This window comes from Dufourea novaeangliae, unplaced genomic scaffold (genome assembly GCF_001272555.1).
Source record: "Dufourea novaeangliae isolate 0120121106 unplaced genomic scaffold, ASM127255v1 scaffold79, whole genome shotgun sequence".
Classification (NCBI taxonomy): Eukaryota; Metazoa; Arthropoda; class Insecta; order Hymenoptera; family Halictidae; genus Dufourea; species Dufourea novaeangliae.
The window spans coordinates 127259-151063 of record NW_015373951.1 but is presented as its reverse complement, the minus strand read 5'-3'; the positions used below and the strand labels follow the sequence as shown (position 1 = coordinate 151063).

General features: G+C 37.7%; 1 protein-coding gene across 1 annotated transcript in view; it reads left to right on the top strand.

Annotated features, from left to right (window-relative positions):
* Positions 1–760: 760 nt before the first annotated feature.
* LOC107186180 overlaps positions 761–23805 on the top strand; it is a gene marked incomplete at its 5' end in the record, with an annotated part of 89260 nt that continues 66215 nt past the window's right edge. The window contains one exon of the mRNA XM_015574002.1: positions 761–851. Within this exon, the coding sequence (XP_015429488.1) occupies positions 761–851 (91 nt within the window). The remainder of the gene's footprint in view (positions 852–23805) is intronic.

The following is a 23805-nucleotide window of genomic DNA, read 5'->3' as shown; positions in this document are numbered from 1 at the left end:
ATATTGAAACTCAATGCGATGTAAGTGGTCTGTATAAATTTATTTATGAAACAATCAATAAGTCTGCACTATGGTTGTGAGGTACTGTATAATAAATAGCTACAAGAATCTATGTCTATCGGAGTTGATGTGTGCTGGTAACTGGACGGTGTTGTTCTGACTACATAGCAATCTAATAACGAAAAGTCTCTCGGTAGACTAGACGTGGCGGTGGTGGTGCGTTGACACGTAGGTGGAAAACGCAGTGAATATTTTTATATTCTTATTGGTTAAAACAAGCTAGAAGCCCTGTGATTGGTGGAAAGTCTTTTTCTATGGTACTCGATGGCAGGGTAACGCCGGTCCGCGCGAAGATCAGACTTCCGTCGCAGGTAATAATTGCCCACATGGCCAACACTCTTTGCCTGACTCGAGCCATAAAGGGTCGTAAAGCAATTAAAGGAAGCCGGAGTTTCGCAGTTTAGAAATTAAAGAAAAAATCACGTAGCAAATCCTACCCTCGGTCTTAGCAGCTGTTAGAAACCCCAATGACGGTAAAGTGACCATAACGGTATTTCTAAAAACTGTATACGCGACGCGACAGAAGGAAACTGAAGTTTACTGAAAACACGTATTTGTGAGATCTTGCGATGGTTCGATATGAAATGAATCCTTAATTTATTCCGTTCATTTCATTCAGTACCTACAGTATAATATCATGTTACGTCGTACCTCGTTGTTGTGCTATTAAAAATCAAAAGTTACAGAGTAATAAAATTTAATTGAAGATGTCTTGTTCTCGTTGCAGAAGAGGACTACAGAGATAACGGTGGACAGTGGGGAACAGAAAGCAGTGTTCGTCCGTATTTCCGGTGAGTTCAACGCGCAAACAGATTGCAAACTGATTGAAACGACATTCTACAAAATTAATACTCACTTTGTAATACGTTACTGCAATTAATAATTACATAAGATTTACGGTTCACTGTTGAATGTCTTACTATGTAAATAGCCTTTAAATCATGAGCATATGGAAAAAATAAAACAGAACATTTTAAATGCAGTACACACTTACAATTAGACATAATACATAAATGTATAATGCTGTAGACAAAATACTATGGATGCATTACGTACTAAAACGTGGATAATAATACAGCTAACTTGTAAATAAATGTCATCTGAAATTAAATCAAACTAGATTGACGAAAATTTTGCTACTAAGAAAAATACATTTAAAAAGAAGAAGTAAATGGATTTATTAAAAATAATATTTTTGAACATCATAAATCGTTGAGAATTTATTTGGGAGTTCAGAAAGATGAAGAGAAATCAAGTAGTGAGAAAAAAGTAAAATTGAAAAATTGAATATATATTTTTTTTGTCTTCTATCTTTATATAATATCAACAATAAAAAGTGCTAAAAATGTACATATTATGGTTTCTCTTTAATTACTCACGTAAGAAATACCAGTTATGTAAATTTTACTGAGCAATAATTGCAAAGACAAACATTTTTAAAACACAATTTTTTTAATACTGTACTAATAAGTAATTCGTTATATCTTGTCTCATTTACTATGTATTTTTAAAAAATCAAAAGCTGCTACAATAATAATTGTTTTCATTCTCCAGTACATTCAGTATTTTTGAGAAAAAAGGATGTTAGAATGTAAAGGCGTTTCGAATTTAATGAATGCTACGAACGAGGAATAAGTCAAGTAGACAGTTTTTATTTTCCATTGAAAGAGCTTCAGTGTACCCTAGTACATGCAAATAAATTGAATAACCCATTTATTATCGGCAGTTGCTTTGTAAAGAGTAAAATTTAAATGGTCTGCCATCTCGATTGTAGTTCCAGTGTTATCGCGAGCACTGTAAACCAACAATAAACGCGAATCAAGTCTTTGCTGCAAATAAAATTTATTCACGCACGCCCCTTTTAATGAACGTTTCAAAAGCTGGATAAAACTACAAACCATAATTATGTTACATGTACACATACAAACCATATATATATATGTTACAGTGAAAGTGTATCGAAACGGGCCGCTGCCGCTAGCCGCAACATTCGATAAAAATTTAATAAACACTATATCAAATTTTTGATTACATTAAGAGATTTGAAGGGGATGTATACCCAGTGAATATGTAGCTGTTTTGCGTATAAAGTTTTCCACCAGAATTTTGTAACTCCCCACTGGGATACATATGCCCCATTAGGGTGTCCCTTGTTTATGCACGACGCAAATTTGTTTCTGTATTTCTTTGCTCTCACCCTCTAGAATGGTTCCATGTCATAAGAAAATTATCCCTGAAAAATTTCACTGCAATCGAACTACAGTTATTCAGTTATCCATGTTTTTAGAGTTTTTGTAGCATTTCCGAAAAATTGTAAATTGTATAGAATTTTCGTTCAAACACTATTAACAAGTGTTTCCAACAATTTCGTTAGATAATAGGTTACAGTGGATCCCCGGGGGCGGGGAGGGGGGGGGCAATAGTACCCCCCCAGAGAAGAGCCCTCCCTCAATTTCGGCCGCACACTGCGTCTGAACTGTTCGACTGATCGCGGCATCTGCACTCGCTGCGCGACATATATCATGATAAACTTTATTTTTTTTTTACATTTTCCCGAAAACGCTCCATCTTCCTGAAAAGTGTATTTTAAAGTTGAAGACTCAAGGAACCCAATAGTATTTTCTCCATTGATCCATACGTGGGAACAGTGTCAAATCGGCATTTCAATAATTAATATTAATTATAACTATATTGATTACCAATAACCAAAATTTTGTGCATAAACTTGAAAACAACATTCCTTCAGCTTTATAACGAGCGTTAAATCAGAGCCCTATGTTGAAAAATAACTAAAATATAACGGTTGAAGTGATATCGTGTCGGCAATTTCCCGTGCGTTTTGACGCTCGTATACGACGAACGCGTGTGACATCGGACGACCGATACGCGTACAGTATAACCACTCCCACTAATTAGACGCGTTTCATTCGGTCATGCGTACGGCACGGGCGCTCGAACGAGCTAACCCATACCTAGTTTAGTTTAGTTTGGACAATTCTCCCGGGAGAGGGGAGTGTCGGTACTCCCCTCCAAGGCCCAGCTTTGACTTATAGTGTCGTTAGCTATCCCGTAGTCCCGCGATTAAGACTACCGTGGGCGTTACCCGGGGATGATATATCCCCGATTTTCCAACCCGCCTAACTTTTTTAGGCCCGGGCCGCATGAAGGTGGGGAACTCGTGCGGGGTGGAGAGTCACTAGAATCGTCCCATCCTTACCTAACATGATCAGCTAAAGGAGTGTGAACGTCGAGACAACCGATTCTTTGTCTCCAAAGTGAGTACCAGCTCACTCTTTGCTTCACCCACAGACCGGGTCTGTACAAGGGTGGTTTCATCGTATGTACTGTCATCACCGAGAGAGAGCTGTATCGCCTAGTTCAACCCCCTATTGATATTTGCCTGTGTCCCGACTATTCCAGGAACCCCCTCTCCTCTGTTTACCCTGTGTCAAATTACCAACCCTCAAAGTCAAGGAGGGAGTCCCGGAACTCATATAGTGATACATAGAGAGGTCGTTCTAGCCGGCCTCAAAGAGAGACGTGGCCGGGTTCGGCGATCACCTCCCCTGGGAGCCGCGATGGACCATAAATGAATCCACCGCCATGTGAATCTAGTCTAATCGAAAGCTGGGTGTGTGAGTTTAATAGTGAGGAAAACGGAATAGAGTAGATCGCGCCCTCCCCCCACCCTATAGTCTGCAAGGAACGCGACGCGAGACGACAGCCCACCGGACTTTACCGAAATTTCTCCGAAGAGTAAATATCAGCTTCATCAGGGACCACCGCTCGCGTCCTTGGTCGAAGAGCGCACCCGTCCCTAATGGTTGATGCTCTTTCTCTCCGGCGTACCACGGATCGTTGCAGCGTGTGCCAAACGCCCCCGTGACCCGTCGATATATGTGTTCCAGGGTCACGGTGTTTTACCGGCACGCGAGGCCTATTTTCAGTAGTGCCGTACTATACGTCTGGTGCTCCGTCCGTAATGAACTGCCTTCCAGAATACGATGATCGTGGGGCTCGTTGGGCCGATATCTCGCAAAGTGATGCTCTTCATACTTCCGAGACTCGGTTTACCAGTATACGCCCCACTGTCCGGTATCGCATCCGGGCCCCGTCGCGTGAAAATCTATTTAAAGATTGGTGACTTGTCCCCGTTCCAAGAGCATCCATTCGCAGATCCTCCGGGTTCAGTGGTTGACCTCGCGTCCTTGTCCGCTATCCCGCCAGCTTTCCGGTACCGGTGTCCTTTGCCCACTGAACTTTCGCACAAGCAGGTGTTCGTATGTGCGGTCGGTGTACGCATGCCTGTGCCAACGTCAGCAATCGGACTCACCGGCTCCTATCTTATTCTATTACCGAGGACGAAGGGGGAATTTTGTATCTGGTATTCCGTCAGTGGACGGATACCTCTACCTCCCCGCTTCACGGACGGTCCTCGGGTTCCGGGCCCTTGCCACTCCCAGGCTACCTCCTGGAACCCACCCGGTCCGTTGTCCTCCGCGGATCCTGTGTTCGCCACCGTGACTTCCCGTGGAGGGTACTGGCTCTGAACGAGTTTTCCGTCATCCTGGGGTCACAGCGGGGACTGAGAGGCGAAATGCGGCTGGAGTCGACAGGGTTCCCCATCTGTCTTTTCCCCCGTGTTGCCTCTTCACGAATGGTCTTCGGGGAGCGTGTCAGTGGGCTGCGACAGCCCCTTTGCTCGCTCCCCTCCCGATTCGTAGCCCAACACCCTGCCTGTACAGGTCGGATCCGCGTTTTGGTCTTCTTATTGGACATGAATCCTATGGCATCCTGTCCCGTCGCCCTTGAGGGTTCCCGGTAAGTGATCCGGTTGACCTCTCGGGTTCAGGGGGGGACTGAGAGGGAGTTTTTGTGTCTGGGTAGGAGTCACCGAATCCTCCCACCCTGCACCCTTCCTCTTCACGGATGGTCCTCATAGATTGAGCTTCGAGACAAACATTAGTCCCACTCTTTCTATTCCCAATCCGTATCCCTTACGTGCCATCCTCTTGCGAGGTCGGAATCTCAGGCACTAACTCCATGGGCGTAAATCCGTCGCGGTGATCAGTGGTTACACCGACGACCTCTCGCTTCGGCTTGCGGGCGACGAATGGCTGTCGTCTAACCCTGGCAGCAGCCTTATGGACCTCCCTCCTCTGCGTGATGACGGGTCAGCTTGCCAGAGTGGGAGGCGGGAGTTGGAGTGGGGGTGGGATGCGGAGCAGGGGGCCATGGAATCTCCCGATCAGGAAGTCCTAATTTGGCCACACCCTGGGAAAGCCGTAGTTGGCAACGGATGACGTATCTGATGACGACTCCCGCATTATGAATCACGTTGGCCACGACGCCATCTTGGGTGTTGAATGGCTCGATGTTCCGCGGCCATCTTATGGAGCCTTTCACTGACGAGGCGGATGGAACGAGGATATCATGGCTGAACGCAGCCGCGCCCCGTTCGTCCATAAGAACGATCTGGCAGACGGCGGAACCGTCCACGCCTTTGGATGTTATTTCATAATGCATTCGCATAGGAGTAAATGGTCGATGTTCGGAATTTGCGTACTGACACTGAGTGGCCTTGCCACTTTCTACAGTCCCATAGAAGTACCACCAGATCGTAGAGAAATTTCGGCGACCGCCGCAACGACCTCGGCGGCGGGCCATTGCAGTGGACCCCCCAAATGGGGATCCGGCTCGAAGGACCAAATGTTTCGTTCGAATCGCGGAGGTTCACCGCGTTCCGACCGGGTTGCCGGGACCGTCCCGATGGGGACGCACAGTAAGAGACAATAACGCGCGTTTTGAATGCGGACGCGCGGGTCGTAAATCCGGCGTTTCACGGAGACAAAGAAAGACGATACACGGACAAAGGTGCAGACGAAATTACGTAGAAATTTCAAGGGCTGCTCAGACCCGGAGGAGATCATTCAGTAAAGAGTGGCTTTCATCATCGCAGTATAACTGTAACCTAACCGAGACCCATCACTAGCTGCATACGGACGACAGGCTAGTCTTGCGAATACGCGTCCAGTGTAACCGTAGCCTTATGAAGACGTCGAGAACTCGCATTTATGGGCGGAAAATAATTTACTCCTTTAAGGGGTCTTGCCACTGTGAAGCCCTGAAAAACTGCCATTCTTTGGGAATTTTTTTTCAGCGAAATGTTCAACATAAATTAAGTGTTGTCTATTTATTACCTATAGAGGATAAACAAAATCAAGATTTGACGTGATCTGACCGGACCGTGACCGCTAGTGTGAATGCGGCCTTATGTAGTGCTCGCGTAGGTGATAGCAAAAAAACTATTTGGTCAATCAGTTTGAAATTCGTACATGATATTCAGCACATCAGTGGCTATCGCAAGGACTACGGAAACCATTTATAATCAACAATTTCATACTTTTTACAATGCAAAATGACAAAGAACTCACCAAATTTCGAAATTTAAGCTTCGAAACTCTAAATAACTTTGATTCTGACGATAACGACACTCATGCTGATTAAAAATCAGTTTTAATTTTTTTATTCTGATGCTTCGTTCTCCCGGAGTCACCTACGCCAACACCACATAATTTTTTCAAGGCGCTCACTTCAGCACCCTCTATTGTATGTAAAGAAAACTATTCAAAGTTTGAAAAAAAGTTTGTTATACTCTGAATAAGTGTATTAATAAATAAACAACACTTCATTTATGTTGAACATTTCGTTCAATGAAACAAAAATTCCCAAGGAATGATAATTTTTCAGGGATTGACAGTGGCAAGAACCCTTAAACGAAACTTCTGGTTAGTCTACTAATTGTAAGTTCTATGCACTAAATGATATTTCCCATTTTCTTTTGGAGAAAGGAAAAGATATGTCAAGCACCTTTCGCTTTGAGATAGGCTTCTACATTTTGCTTATTAACAATTAGTATTACATCATGATTTTGTTTTCAAAGAAACAATATTTTTTAGTACTTGGTTAAATCCTTATTAGTCCAGTTCCATTGTTCGATAGAAAATAACGTAGAATATCTTCACTGAATGATCAGAAATAAATAAATTAACGACTTGTTTAAGTAATATTATATTTCTTGTTAAATTTTTTTACCTTTAGACAGACTGTAAAAACCATTAATCTTTTATTATTGTTTAGAAGATTTCAAAAATTGTAATCAGAGATATCAAAAAAACTTAGACTTCGAAGTTTTATATGAAAATTTATCACATATTTCGTTTCTAAAGAAACATAAATTTGTCTCCCTTTTTAATGTATCCTATGGGACAATCTTCCTGCTATTATTTCAAACAATAGGAGCGGATTAATGACAAGAGATACATAGAATATAATGAGTCTGAGAATGTTCGTCCTCCAAAGATTTAAGAAATATGTTCGAAACATATATCGTTAGAAAAGAAATTATTTTTACGCTTGTGACAAACATTTTCTAACTCTGCTTCACTGGGAAACGTACACATTCGCCCTATTGATTTCTTCCGTTTCACCCAGATGCTCTATGGCGTTTATATCAAAGGATTAGGATAGGCTTCCGCTGATAGGATATCGTATAAACTAGTATAAAGGATTTCTTCAACCACTCGTGTGTACGATACCCTGAATTCCTATGCTGTTGGAAAATAACGCATTTCTTTGAAATTCTCTTTCTATCTGAAAATTTCATTTAAAATATCGAAATACACTACTCTGCATCGATTCCCAGTGTGCCTTCATCTTACAAGATGAACTTTTTTTTGCGGTATTACAGTTCTTATGCAAGGATGTTTCATTGATATTTTCTTATTTCAACCTTTATAAAATCATTGAACCTTTCTTTCATCGAAACAACTTTTTTTAGTATCATAACACGGTAGCTCACAGGAAGATGCGTTGAACTATGCATAATGTGACGACCTTTGGATGACCTCAGATAAAAAAAAACACGATACTTTGAAAATCTTTGAAAATTATACATTTTCGTGACAATCGTCTACCTTGAAATCTCATGGTACAGTTTTTGCACTGCAAATTCAACTTTTTACGAATCAAATTCACCCTTGTGCAGATGAAATTCACCCATTTGCATACCAAATTGCACATTCTGCAATTTTCGAAATAAAAAATAATGAAAAAACTTTTACTTTATTCGGCATAAGTACTTTAATACTTTTTTATAGGTAATGAAAAACACATCAATTAATTTATATATAAATATACATATATGAAATTCTATTTTAAAAAATAGAGGTAACCTTAAAATCTCAGAAACGACTCCACTTTCTGAACAGACTCATGCACCATGTGATGCATCACACGAAACCATTTAAATTTGCCTAATGAAAATTCGTTCTACTTCCTACCGTTTTGAAAATATGTAAGCTCGGCCCAGTTGCGCGGAACACTAAATGTAAGTACAGTAGGTTATCATTTATTGCAGCCTTTGGGCCTGTAGAGGGCCAGAATTCCAGGAATACTGCAATAAAAAAGATCCAATCACCTGCGCGCTCTCTCCTCCATTTGGCCGTTCAGTTGTGCGACGCATCTATATATAGGGTGGGCTGGATATACGCATTTTACGGTCATCTTCATTATCTTCGTCATTTTTGGAGATATCAGAAAAGTTTATGCACAGAAATTGTTTAGTATGGAAGGGGCTATTAATTTGCAGTAACAATTTTTTCGTTGGTCGAGGATATCCTGAGTTTTCAAGATTAATTATGTTTCTTTTTTAATGATACTGAAATATTGCGGAATAAATATATTTTTTTACGTAAGTGGATTCTTCTAAACATTCTGCGTAATAAAATATTAAGGTAATTTGTGAAAAAATTAATAATTCATGAGATATTTTATATACAAAATGTAAAATATGTGACAAACTGTGAACTTTTTCTCGGCCTATAACAAAATTATTTCTGCTATGTTATAGTCCCTCTGATACCAGATAAGTTTTGTAAATAAAATTTGTTTAAACCTGCAGAAATAATGAAGATAATTAATATGATCAAAGTTACTGGACCATTGTTTATAATACATGTATAATTGAACAGTAGTTTCATTTATTCTTCTTTATTCAAAACAATGTAATCAATAATATGAATATTTGAATTTGTTTAATTGTGACATACAAAATGATTAACAACTACATTTGCTTATTAATTATCTGATTTATGTATAAAAGTGTAGAAAAACACAAGTTAGTGATTGCAACAAAATACAGTAAGGAGCAAAACTGAACCAATGTGACTATTTACATTATATATAATTACTTATATAAAACAGTATTATTGGTTTAGTTTTACTTTGTACTATTGTAATAAATTTTGCACTATCACACCCTAGGAAAACACATTTTTTCTAATAGGTATTAATCTCATTTATAAACTCCATATGTATAAATTTTTAACTTTTTGCAGCTTCTCAATTTCTATGATCAACCACCTTAAACACATTTAGCATTCTTATGCCCAAAGAGGTTATGCCCAACACTGACTTTGTTATATGTTTATCTGCTTACATAACTACTTATATTCAATATGAATTAAGCATAATACGAAATGTAGTTGATTATAACTGAAAGCTTCTAAAAACATTGAAACATTTTATTAAGACAATATATACATTTCGCTTTCTGTAATGAAATATACGAGTGAAACGCGCCACCTATGTATTCCGTCCTGGGCGTGCTAGACGACAGAGTGGGGTGCGCACACGTGTGTAGAAATACGTGTGAGCGAAGGGCGTTCCCATGTTACAATAAAAGAGCCTGCAATAAACCATCGCCTACTGTAGGTATATAAGTAATGTATCTATTGATTTTTATGGAAATTAAAGGTCACATGTCTATAACTGTAAAATTTAGAACCTGATGAAATATAAAAGTTACAAATAATTAATTACAAATATTTTATTATAAAAGCATCTAACATCAACAAAATACTGAAAGTAGGTATACATAATGTACGGAGAGTTTTTTTATTCACTGTACTTTTGTGCCAATTCTTTTCCTATTTCTGCTAGTAACAATACTTTTCTAAGTAAATTATGTGTAATTTTTTAATTGAATGGATCCTAACCTAAAATATGTTAATTATACACCACGTATAATTAGTATTTCTACGAGTATAATACATGCACAGCACCGTATGTACAAGTATAATACATGCACAGCACCGAACAAATGTATTCAGACAGTCACCTTGATTTATTTAATATTATTCAGGCTCCACAAATGTCAAGATTCACGTATAGCGTATGAATGGAAGTGCCATTATGGAATTTACCCGTTCAATTTAATAAGAAATACAAGTTGTGTGTTTATATTTTTATTTCATTATTTCTAGAACAATATGACGAAGATCAGTGAAATGTTCAAGGGAAAAACTATTACTCTCGTTGTAATTCACAGAGAATCAATATGAAAAAATGTCACTATGTTAAAACATCTAAAACGAATTATTTGATTAATAATTTAATTTACGGAATTAGGCCATTGAGGCAATTCGTCGAACTTCAACGGACCGAAAGACTTGTCAGTTTCAATTTTGTATTAAAGTAACTTTATTTCGTTTTAACTATCTTATGTAAATTTCTTACAAATTAAATTATATATACAGTTAAATATATGTACGTTCGCCGATCCAAGGAAAACTTTATGCAACGAATATCGTACAACATTTAATAAACACGACAATTATTGTGACTACAGTTTATGTGTATTTGGACGCGTTGTGTGATTTAAAACAATTGCACGATTTCAGTGCGATTTGACCCTTGGTTCGTCGCAGTGCTGCCCCCTTTCAGTGCTGCACTGAGATCTGCAGGTTATCCGTGCTACCCGGACAACATGTTGGGTTTTACCAGTACGGGTGACCGGCGTAACTGGAGAGCAGCCAACTTGCTCAGAACGGTGTAGAGGACCACGAGGATATCACTGAGTTATGACACGTGTTTGTAAAAGAAAACTTTATTCATCCCGAGATCGGGAGCGGCGGATGGAGACGTGCATCTCTACCGAGAGTCGAAAGTCGAGCGCGGAAGAAGAGGAAGAGAAGAGGGAAGGCGTCTCGACTCTTGGTTATATATATGGCCCGAGGTTGGTGCTGCCAACCTTGTTGGGGCAGACTCCCTAGGCGAGTGTCTGGGGGAATTGCGCAGTGGCGCTGATATCCCCACAAAAATGCTGCACCAGCACCATCTTGGGGCAACACCAGCACCGTTCCAGCACAGAGCTGCACGCACGCTGTGCGTGGTTCCCGAATTCGCTATTAGTTACGCCAATGCTCACAAGCTATCACGCAGTTGGATTATCCACGATATTCATCTAATTCAGCTACATCGTACTAACTTCTGTTACCTGTATTAGAAACGAAGATAAAGAAACGACACTCCAAAGTCATTTTTTGTATTTACTAAACTTCGACGACTACACTCTCCGTTATCTTGGAAAATAATTACCAGAGCTATTCCCAACGTTTGTATGATTATCATGAACAACATAGCACTTTAGAAGGAAACTACTTTGAATAATTGATGACAAAAAGCGTGTATATCATACGAAAAAATTACTGTTTTAACCCATTACGTCCCAAACAGTGAAATAAGACGATTTCTACACATATAATTATTTATCACTTATAAAAGTATCTAAAACAGAACATAAATGCTATCAACAAAATTTTTAGATCGGTACTTTTTGTGTAACAAAAAATGTTGCCTTTGTTCAACTTTGAACAATTTTTCGTTGAAAATCGTAAATAAACTAACTTGTATATTATTTTGCCCAAATACAAAATATGCATTATAATACTAGGCGTCACGTTACAGTAGCATACTACATGAGCAAGATGTACCAACAAATTTTCATAATGTTAAGACAAAATTGGTTTATCATAGTGCTATAAATAGTTCAATTTCTTCAAATTTCACAACGTCGTAGGATCTAAGTGAAAGAAGAAAAACTATCAAAAAGAATATTAAACAAATCTTTGAAATCCTCTTTCATAACTGCACCATTAAAAAGAAAATTCACTGAAAAAAAATTGTGAGTGAAATGCTGAGTTAACGCAACGTTGGGTCCTAACGAGTTCAATACAAAAACTTGTAGGACAAACTCTTTATCTCAGAAATGTTTATTTCACGTAAAATCATGTTTAAAATACAGGCAGGGATAGTATTATATACGAGGTTTTGCAGCAATAAATGGTAACATTTTATGAAATGTGTGTTCCTCATCCATTGCCTTACGCCTTACAACATCGAGTCAGTAATAACGATTTTAAACTGAATTTAGTAAACATGTATATTATTTGTTTTCTTTGAGTTGACGTAAAATATTGCTCCCCTGGTATTAACATTTAAGGTTTTGAATAAGTGCCATAAGAATAGAATTCCTTTTATATCTGGGAAAATATTGACGATAAAGTAATTCTTGAGAGTGAAGTCGAAAAAAAAATCATGTGATACAACAATGCTATCAGGGCTGCGTCTAAAACTTTTTTGGCTTTAGACGTATACATGAAAATCAGGATCTTTTTATATAAACAAGAATGAGGGTGTCATTTGTTGTAAAAAACCACTATTTTTGAAGTTATGTTTATTTATATTATTACAGTTGAAAGTTATAAAAAATATATAAAATGTAAATATAAGATCAACATTATTAGTATTAAATTATTTTCCGAAATTTTAATTTTTTGTGATTTTTCTGATTTTTTGTCTGTAAACTTAGTAAATATCTGTATATACAGGGTGGCCCATATAACTCTTAACAGCCCAATATCTCGAAAACTATGCCATCTCAAAATTGCGTTATTGAATTATACGCGCTTGAGTCCTTTGCTTATTCGTGTAGAAATAAAATGTTCTTTAAATTAAATGTTCAAAATGTCCACCACGGGCTTGTAAACATTTATTTACTCGAAACATCAAAGTTATTCTAACATTTGTTAACATTTCGGGAGTCAGTGAAGCGCAAGCGTCATGTATTCTTTGTTTCATATTCTCTTTTGTCGTCGGCGGTTCAAATATAACTTTGTCCTTTACATATCCCCATAAGAAAAAATCTAATGGTGTTAGATCGGGGGATCAAGGAGGCCATTGATGAGGTCCCCCACGATCTATCCATTTGTTCCCAAATTTTTCATTAAAAAATTGTCTGGTGATGATTGCAAAATGTGGAGGAGCGCTCAAGAATTGTAAATATTATTGTTTTTGTTTCTTCACGAGTAAGCAAAGGACTCAAGCGCGTATAATTCAATAACGGAATTTCCGAGCGCTTCAAGTAAGTACCTACAAGTCGAAACTTCAAACTGTTATATCTCATCATGGAAATATCTGACAAAAAAATGTTTCAGACAAAATTGACTTGTTCTTTCCTGTAGAATCTACATATGTAACGTTTTATGGGGGGTTCCATTTAAAATTATAAAGGTATCCCCGCCCCCCTTAAAGGGGAAGGGGGGGGCGACTTCACGTTTATATAGTTAGAAAGGCCCTTCAGATTCATGCAATTTAAGACCAAGAACTTTAAAATCGATGGCATAGTTTTCGAGATATGAGCTGTTAAGAGTTATGTGGGCCACCCTTTATATCTAAAAGAGTTTTCAAAATATCTTCTCCTATGTACAGCACGGTCAGTGCTTTTATTCCGAAAGGGTACTGCGTAAATAATTTTTTACCAGTTTTAAAACGGAAAATGAACGCTTTCCTTCGATATTGCTCATTGGTAATGTTAAAAACAATCTTACAATTATTCCGACGTTAGAATACGTGGGTATAAGTTTATTTTTTTTGGTATTACGCCTACATCTTATTGTTATATATTTTTTAATTAAATGTATGAGTCGAAGGCAGCGGATTTATTTATTTCATACAGAAATGACCTACTTGTTTGGAGCTTCGTAGTACAAGCGTAGCGCGTAGCCACCGCTAGCGCGAGAACTCGGCTGGCAAACTCGCGCTCTGATTGGTCGCGGTTTTTTGTTAATATCTCGGTAACGAAGCCTCAGATTACAATGTTGCTAAGGGAAACGTTGTTCTAATTCACACCCCCAGTGCCCCAATTTCTGGGTCGAACAACATTTTTGTGACACCCTGTATATGTACATATACTCATACTCATAACTTGTATCGAAAAAAATATCGATATCTACTTAGTATCGCATCAAAAGTGTCGATACCTACTTGTATCGAAGGAACATAAATACAAAATTCGTTTTTATTAATATAATTAACCAGAGTTGAGCAGAATTTTATTCAAATAATACATAGTGAAAAGCTGCAGTATCTAAGGTCGTTATCCTGAACTTTAAACAGTTAATGAGATCAATAATTGTTTGCCAAATGTCAACTTATTCAGGAAGAAGTATTACTTTGTTATAAAAATTGGAATTACCATGTTTAAACGATTAAAAATGACGAAATACTTTTTTTATCTTCTATTCATTATTTGAAACTCATTATCTAGGCAATGAATTTGTCCATCTCTGACTTTAACGAAAATATTCTATTCTATTTCTAACAGAAGTTGCATAAGTGGAACTGCACTGCGATAATTCTCAAAATATCAACTTAGGCGAAAATTGTTATGGCCGAAATCTGCATGGCTCGACCGCGACCAGATAGTGAATTATTTATCGAGATAGTTTCTAATAAAGAATTCGAAAGTGTACTAACGTCCAAGAATGTTTGTCATACAAGATGTTACGTGTGCCTTGGCGGGCCGATGACTACTGTCCTGCCTCGTTCATTCGCTTTAGTTGTACGAAAAGTGTATTTGTCGGAAAGCGACAAACCAGTTGGCTGCCTTTCGGCAACTACGAAGTATTACGCACTCCTTTCCGAAAACCACGCGTCCACGCTCTAACGTTCGCCTACGGTCCATTCGCGATCCTACATATGTATATGTATAACACATACTTTAGAGTATAATGTGTAATTTATTCCCTCAACACATAGCTGACGACTTAACAACATCAACGACTGATCGTCGGTAAACACATTAATTATGGTTTTGTCTTTTTCATCACTCCCCACATGCACACATACAAACAACCACACACTCTCATTTACTCTTTTTCAATATCAAGTACGTATTGGAACTGAAAGTATCAATACTAAAAATACTCGGTATCGAAAGGAAATTATCGACTATTTACTTGTATTTACTCGGATCTGTTGAACCCTATTCACGTTCACGAGAACCATCACAGATCTCTGTTTCGAATGTGTAACTGTTTGTTTTTGACATCACTCACACACACGTGCCCATCGCCGATACAGATACTCAGTTGTTAATCATGATATTGAATATGAGCCATTCCACGTCAAAACGTACGGGGAATTGCGATCATACTCACCGATCTTTTTTCAAACTTACAGTATTTGTTGATAACGAAGGAAAAATAAACTATATAACATTCTAGCTTCCAATATCGAACAGTTTCCAAGATATGAAATGTTAAAGTTTTAAAAAATTCAATTATTTTCAAAATATCGTGAGTATGATCGCAATTCCCGAGCGTTTTGACGTGGAGTGGATCATATCCAAATCTAAATCAACAGATCCGAATCCGAATACTCGAATCTAAGTGAAACAAGTGTCCGGATATCCGGATATCCGGATACCCGGATTTATGGGTATCCGAGTACTCAGATACTCAAGATTCGGATATCCGAAAATCCGAGCAATAGTAAGAGTCCTAATTTCTAGATCTCAATTCCCTGAATTGTTTCTGAGAACTCGGAATCTAACGGCAATGAGTGTCTGTAGCAGTGTAGAATGTTGTCATACATACGTACATACATACACTGAGCGTCAAAATTAAGGGACCACTAACATTTGCCGAAAATATGGGTCATTTTCAAATGACTATATCTTCGCGAATAATAGTTATAAAAAATATTGTATACGACCATTTTGTAGCCTGAAGTTTCTGGTTTTTGAATCGGGAATTGAAAAATTATTTTCACGTAGTATATTCCATTTTTTTTAAAGATGAAGCGCAGCAAGCGAATGTTAAAAAATGTTGGTCAACTTTGAGAGGATGCGTGGGCCAAATAAAATTTTTTCTGGTAATTCCAATGGAACACTTTTAGAGAGCAAACTTTTTTCTTTAATTTTCTTTTTTTAATTTTGTTGTACAGTTTTTATTGGCTGAGTTATTCGTCATCACATGAGAAAAGGCACTTTCCACTTTGAGCGTCTGTAACTTGCGAACGCATGATCGTACAGAAAATTCCAAAAGAATTTTGGAAAGCCGAGAGATTTCTCTTTAAAGTCCTTTAGTTGCGAATTTGTTGAAAATTTTCTTCGTCGTATACAGTCTATTTCAAAATAACGTAAAATATTGCATAATTACCATTTTTCACAAAACACGATGCCATTTAAAAAAAAATCGTGGAATCTTCCATGTGTCCACGTTTTTTTGAAGTTAAAAGTACACGTAACCCCTGTGCCAAAGGCCGCGCTGATCAGATTTTTTTTACCCTATGCCCTCGATAGAGAAACTTGCGATATGGTTTGAAAAATTGGTGAATGACTCTTTTGCGGTACGTTTCCTCTTTAAAACGATTTCGCAGCGTTTGAACTGTTATGGTTCGTTTTTTTTTAGTTCACTTTATTTTAGAAGAAAGGAGAGATTTCACAAATTTAGCAACCACACTTCTAGCCAATCTCTTCGCAATGACAAAAAGTGCACAATGCGAAGTGATGAGAGAGTGCAGATGCTGTGTACATCCTACCCTTCCTTAGTTATTGTGATAGATGCACTCTTCAAGTAAATTTGATAAGAAAAAGATTTCGATAAGAATAAATAAAGGAGGAAACTGAAGGAGTTAATGGGCTAAATACAAGAAAAAACATGCGTGATGCAACTACTGCAAGATGAACTCTAATGAGTCTACCCACCCACGCTCGCGGCTCGTCTTATCAAGCCATGGCTCGCAAACCTTGACTGCGAGAATTGTCGCATCGCCACGGCCACCTACCGACGGTGCGCAGTACTAACGTTACAAGCGAACGTCTCGCTGCAGATGCTAGGGTACTCATCTCATTACACAGCGAGGAGATGCCTTGGAAAGGAAGAAGTTCGGTAAAAAAACAAAGCAAATTAAATTCAGTAAAAAAAAGAGTGCATCTATCACAATAACTAAGGAAGGGTAGGATGTACACAGCATCTGCACTCTCTCATCACTTCGCATTGTGCACTTTTTGTCATTGCGAAGAGATTGGCTAGAAGTGTGTTTGCTAAATTTGAGAAATCTCTCCTTTCTTCTAAAATAAAGTGAACTAAGAAAAAAACAGACCATAACAGTTCAAACGCTGCGAAATCGTTTTAAAGAGGAAACGTACCGCAAAAGAGTCATTCCCCAATTTTTCAGACCATATCGCAAGTTTCTCTATCGAGGGCATAGGATAAAAAAAATCTGATCAGCGCGGCCTTTGGCACAGGGGTTACGTGTACTTTTACCTTAAAAAACACGTGGACACATGGAAGATTCCACGATTTTTTTTTAAATGGCATCGTGTTTTGTGACAAATGGTAATTATGCAATATTTTACGTTATTTTGAAATGGACTGTATACGACGAAGAAAATTTTCAACAAATTCGCAACTGAAGGACTTTAAAGAGAAATCTCTCAGCTTTCCAAAATTCTTTTGGAATTTTCTATACGATCATGCGTCGCAAGTTACAGGCGCTCAAAGTGGAAAGTGCCTTTTCTCATGTGATGACGAATAACTCAGCCAATAAAAACTGTAGAACAGAATTAAAAAAAGAAAATTAAAGAAAAAAGTTTGCTCTCTAAAAGTGTTCCATTGGGATTACCAGAAAAAATTTTATTTGGCCCACGCATCCTCTCAAAGTTGACCAACATTTTTTAACATTCGCTTGCTGCGCTTCATCTTTAAAAAAATGGAATATACTACGTGAAAATAATTTTTCAATTCCAGATTCAAAAACCAGAAACTTCAGGCTACAAAATGGTCGTATACAATATTTTTTATAACTATTTTTCGCGAAGATATAGTCATTTGAAAATGACCCATATTTTCGGCAAATGTTAGTGGTCCCTTAATTTTGACGCTCAGTGTATAAGAGAATCTACACGTCGACACTGTTGTAGCGGGTATCAACTTAGTTATAAGACATAGAATACTTTGTGTTCTAACAAGATTAATCGCGGTTGGCGATAAATTAAACTGGATGTAAGATAAACTATACTCGATGCCAAATACTTTAGCTGGTTTGGGACACTCCTCAGACTGTTAATGATGCCAGAAACACAAATACACCTGGCGTTACTTATATCAGCATTCATGTTCAACGAACGCACAAGTGACCTTTCGACTTTTAACACTGAACCTACCACGACCGGTCAAATGACCGGCTTTGACGTTCTAATTTCTACTTTTTTTTAAGGGTTTGAGAGGTTTAGTGTTAAAGTAACATCAATGTAGCTCCATATTCGTTTTTCAGTTATACAGTAAGGTGGTGTTTATTTAATGAAAAGAATTTTTTTATATTCTATTACGGGACATCCTGTCAATGTGTTCACCCTTGTAAGTAAATAATATGGTATCTTTCTTTCAGTTTTTTCAGTTAAATATGAGGGGTTCGTACCACCCATTGAATTTTATGTTCTTTAAGCAAAGAAGAGAAGTTTCTTTTCGATATATTATTATTTTTAACACATTTATTTAACATTGAAATATCATTGACATTTTATTAATTTTTTATTAACATTTGAAATACTCTGTATATACATATTAAATGTATTAATTAATAAACACGGAAACACGTGTATTTTACAAAGGAAGTCCACGATTCGAATGAACGCTTTTTTGTTATGAAACCAGCAATGCAAAGTATAGGGTACTAGGTACTGTTTTCACTGTAATTACAATACATCACTTAAAACATTTTGAATTCGCCTGCCTTCATTAGAAAGGGGGAGGCGTTCATAACTTTATCGATAATTGAGACAATTGGGACCTGGACCATTGTTAACAAAGAATATCGCGTTAGCAGTTAATATTCGGAGTTTCGTTTATCCACGCCATGCCCTACATTTTCATTCTGATTCCATTAAAAACGCTCGACCTGGTCGTAAACTTTCCTTATTAGACAAATTTTTCATAAACGAGACTTATATTCCTCAGTGGAATTATGAATTCGAATGGTAGTTAACTGACTTCACTCGGAGTGAAATGTTAAAGAGACTTCGTTGAAACAGAGGTTGAATAAATTCGCGAAAATAGACCATCGACGGAATATTGGAGGAGGTGGTCCAAATGCGGGCTAGGGTCTAAACTTGGGCTGGTTGAAAGTATAATTATATTAGATGCTTCATCCAAGATAGGAATAGTGTGAAACTACGACTCAAAAATAAGAGAAGCGGTAAATATTAACAATGAGGAAGCCACTTCCGATTTCGATGATTTTTTAATATGTTGTCAAGGTCATCACCCTAAGTAGTGTTGTGAAGGTTTCAGTTGACGGTTGCCGTTTGTAAAGAAGTTACTATCAAAAAAGTTTAGGTAGATGAAGAGAAACATTTCACACTAAATACATTTCCCCCTTTTTAAGTAGAATCAGTTTCGGGTACACAAAGTAGAAAGTCAGAGTCTATTGTTCTGCAGGAGTTATCAAAGAAAGTCATTCGAAGTTGGTTGGAGACAGTTCAAGAAGAAGGTATCATTGTTCCCTTAATAACTTTTTAACTCTTTCATTAGTACACACCGTACACATTAAGAATGTCTCGCGTTTTTGGAACTGCCAATGTGTCCATGTGAAATCTTATAAGATTTCGTTGGTATTGCTGATCAATTACCTTACTTTTGACTGTGATAATCCACAAAAAGATAGAAAACAAAAAACGCTGCCGGCACTAGCCAGTGTGAAGCATTTGGTGAATGCCGGATATAACCGGCACTAGCCAGTGTGAAGCATTTAGTGAAAGCCGGATATAACCGGCGCTGGTCGCGAAAGGGTTAATATAGAACATTTAATAACTGAAACTTTCTGAAGGTCACTCAGAAGGGTGACCCTAACAACATATGTTACGGCCAAGTCATTTTACATATCAATACTCCTAAAGCACGATACTAAACTTTTTTTAATAATAACTTTTTCACAAAGAGCGACTCCCAACGAAAACCTTCATAATACTACTGTGGCGGCACTACCTTCCTTCCTATATTCGCCATCAGAGGTCTACCTAGTTGACACCTTTCTCGCAACTACCTGAAGCCTTCCTCGTTCGTATATATACGTCCTTAACCGACCATCGTATATCCCCGCGTCTAAGGCAGGGTCTGCTAGAAAGCCTTACTGACGAGTCCACTAGCAGGCCCAGGACGAAACGCTCCCTCTCCCTCTCCTTTCCTTTTCACATTCTCAAGTCCACAGACGGCCGCCAAACTACTTAGGTTAATAACCTTGAAAACATAATAAAAAATCATCGAAATCAAAGGTGGCTCCCTTATTGTAAATATTTACCATAGAAGCTTATTTCAACTCTATATCATAAAGCAAACCTGTTTTAGATAGACTAAAGTGTTACTTTTTCAAAATCTTCAAGAGGTTTGGCAATAAGTCCTGAAGTATAAAACTGCTAGCCCATATTTCGACCACGTTCTCTACACGATCCCTGTCTCATAGACGAGAACGCTGTTTTTCATTAGGTCTTTCAGGAGGAAAAAATAGGCTAGAGAATTGAAGAACTCAGTTGGGTAAATGGTACAAGTGTACTTTTTCCGAAAAACAAGATGAGTATAGTAAACAATACATAGAATTCATATTTATTTAGAGGAAAAATGATCCTAATACTGCTACTTTATTTATTTTACTTAATGAAAACATAACGTGTAAAGAATTGTGTACGGGAAATGTTATTATAGAATTGGGATTCTGATTTACATAAAAACAAAGAAATACATGTAGGTACTTGTATGTACGTGGTGTTTAAAAATTAATGTTGAAGATTGAAAGTACAATTTGATAGTCGAAAACGTTACTGCATAAATAGGAAGTCATGGCGAAATCATGCTAAAGAAATAACCGTAATTTTACTATTTAACTTATGTCTATTGTACAAAATAAATTGTTAAAGTATATACATAAGAATTACATTAATTCGTGAGGTAACAGTTATGAGACACTGGGACTGCTTGCAGATTTTAATTAATTATTAATTAATTCTTCATATGTAACGTATGAAACTATTTTTTTCATAAAAGAGATGTTTAATAATAGTATGTTTCAAACTGAAACGATTTTTATGTTAAATAACACCTAAAAGGGCTAAATAAAGTTAGGTTGCAATCCTAAGGTAGCAGTAATTGGGAGATCTACGTATAGTAATCTTCGGAAACATGCAGATTGTTTAATTAAAGTGTAAGTTTAACCACAATTTTTAGTAATGAGAAAGATTTCGTCAGTTGTACGACTTTACCTCTAACAAGGGAAGACACGGAAGTACCCCCCTCCGATTTTGATGAAACTTCGTATGTCTGTTAAACAGTCAAAAATAAGGGATACGTATTTTTTTATCGGCTGAGACGCGACTTTAAGGGGTGAAATCACCCCTCGAAGTTTCGATTCGAAATTTTTTTGTTATAAAAAAATTTTTTTTTGGACAATTTATTAGCACCATATTATTCTACATAAAAAACCGCAAACCTCGTCCATTAGAAGTTTTTATATATCTCCTCTGGTTTTCGAGATAGTACATACTTTTCGGTCGACACTTCGAGGAGTGGTTCACTCCTTAAAGAAACAAACAAATAATAATGTACGCCAATAATTTTTTTTAAAGTATATGCTGCTGCGCAAAAAATAAATTAGTACTATTATTAAATACTATTCGAAATACAGTTAAGTACCTACTTGATCTATATCTAAACTGTCCAATTCACTCATCTCTACTTGCTCCTGATTATTATCGTCTCTTACAATAGGTAGTGTCTGTAAGTAAAACCACCGACTGATTTTTAGTACATATTGATCGGCTAACTTTCAAATATAACTTTATCTGATTTCATATGCAAATAATAGAAATAGTGTCTTTTGGGGAAGCTTTTTCTGATAGCTGAAAAATCGTCTTTTCTTGGAGATGACCGATTCTTGCATTAAAGTCTTCATTACTTTGTCATAGTAACCATTGATAGCATTTAACTATTTGTTGCACCAAGGCTAAAATTTCCTTTTGTAGGTAGTGTACGAGCCAGGGCTAAGCGGCTGCGAGAGCCGAGGAAATGGCGAGTTTGGTTTTTTAGAGTTTGTTACGTGGACGAACCTGTGCCTATTTCATCACAGGGAGCCACTAGGAAAGATTTTCGTGGACGAACCCGAGCCTATTTCATCTCAGGGAGCCACTAGGATTATTAGTATGGGCCTCGTAACTTTCAAGAATTCGGTACACTTCGAGCGGTAAAAGTGTGCCTTTGTGGGTTCGCTTCTAGCTGTGAATTTAGATGTTATTCTAGAGTTGAAATGAACAACACTGAATTATAAATATATGAACGTATAAAAGTATATTCAATAAAGTAAAGGTTTTTACAAATGTAAAGTGTAGTCGCGGAAGCTAATTCCAACGTTCTCGGTTTTCACACACTGAGAAATGCGGGGATTTCTTATGCAGAGTTTAGCTTATTTTTAGAAATGCTTGACAAGGACTTTAATACCCGATCTCATTAGCTAGACTTCTGATATGAGTATGATTCGCGGATGACCTGTTCGCGTCCCTTTTTATATCCCGAAAATCGAGGCTAAAAGTAGTGGAGAATACGCCTGTTCTCAACGGAAACTACTTTCCAAGAAAATCTAGCCACGCCATAACACCCCGTGGGCAATTACGTATTCTGGCCGGATGCATTCCAACTCCCGATAGGGTTAAGAGGTCACGAGAGTGTCTTCGTACGTAACAGTAGAATACGTTCTAATATAAAAATAGAGATGACCAGTTTTTGTACCAATGTGTTCAATTACTGACTCAGTTGACCTGCTTCGTCTTCATAACCATAGACCTATGTTTGGTTCCCAGTAATGATTAATTTTAAGATATTTTAACCTTCTCCTCTCGCCTTAAACGAAATATAACTTGCACCAAAAGGACGATATACTTGCCCCGTCGTACACCCCCCTCCCCTAAAAAATAACATTACCATAAGATAAAATTGCACCTCCCCCCACCCTCCCCCGCCTGATAACCTAGCGATACCCATGCACACGAAATAATAATTAAGAAATTGCAGGAGAAACTAGACTTGACCATGAGGTTCCCTTACCACACAGATTTCGAAAACTGGAAAAAAAGATTTTAAAGGTTTACAAAAGCAGAAGGAAATTATCTCTATAGTGATCCTGTGATATTACTATTAAGATTACTAATAAGTGATTTAAACGGTCTGTTTCACAAGATAGTATACGGCAGTATTTCGATAGTACACAACCTATAAAAGAAAGAACCTTTGTACGTTAAAGTACACTTAAAACGGATGTGCCCAACTGTCTAGTAGTGAATCCAATCGCCTCCATTGTGGACACTTGCCTGGTATAGGGGTCTCGCGATTATTGTCCCGAACTCGGACCCGCACCGGGACAATAATCGTGGACTACGCGAAACGCTTCTGAGCCTCGTAAATACGTTTTTTGCCCGAAGGTCGATCCTCGGCAACTCGCCTTGTAGTATTCCGAACATGCAAAAGGACAAGCGAGTGAAAACACAGAGTAAGCTTCTGTTCCCACTCGACTCGACTC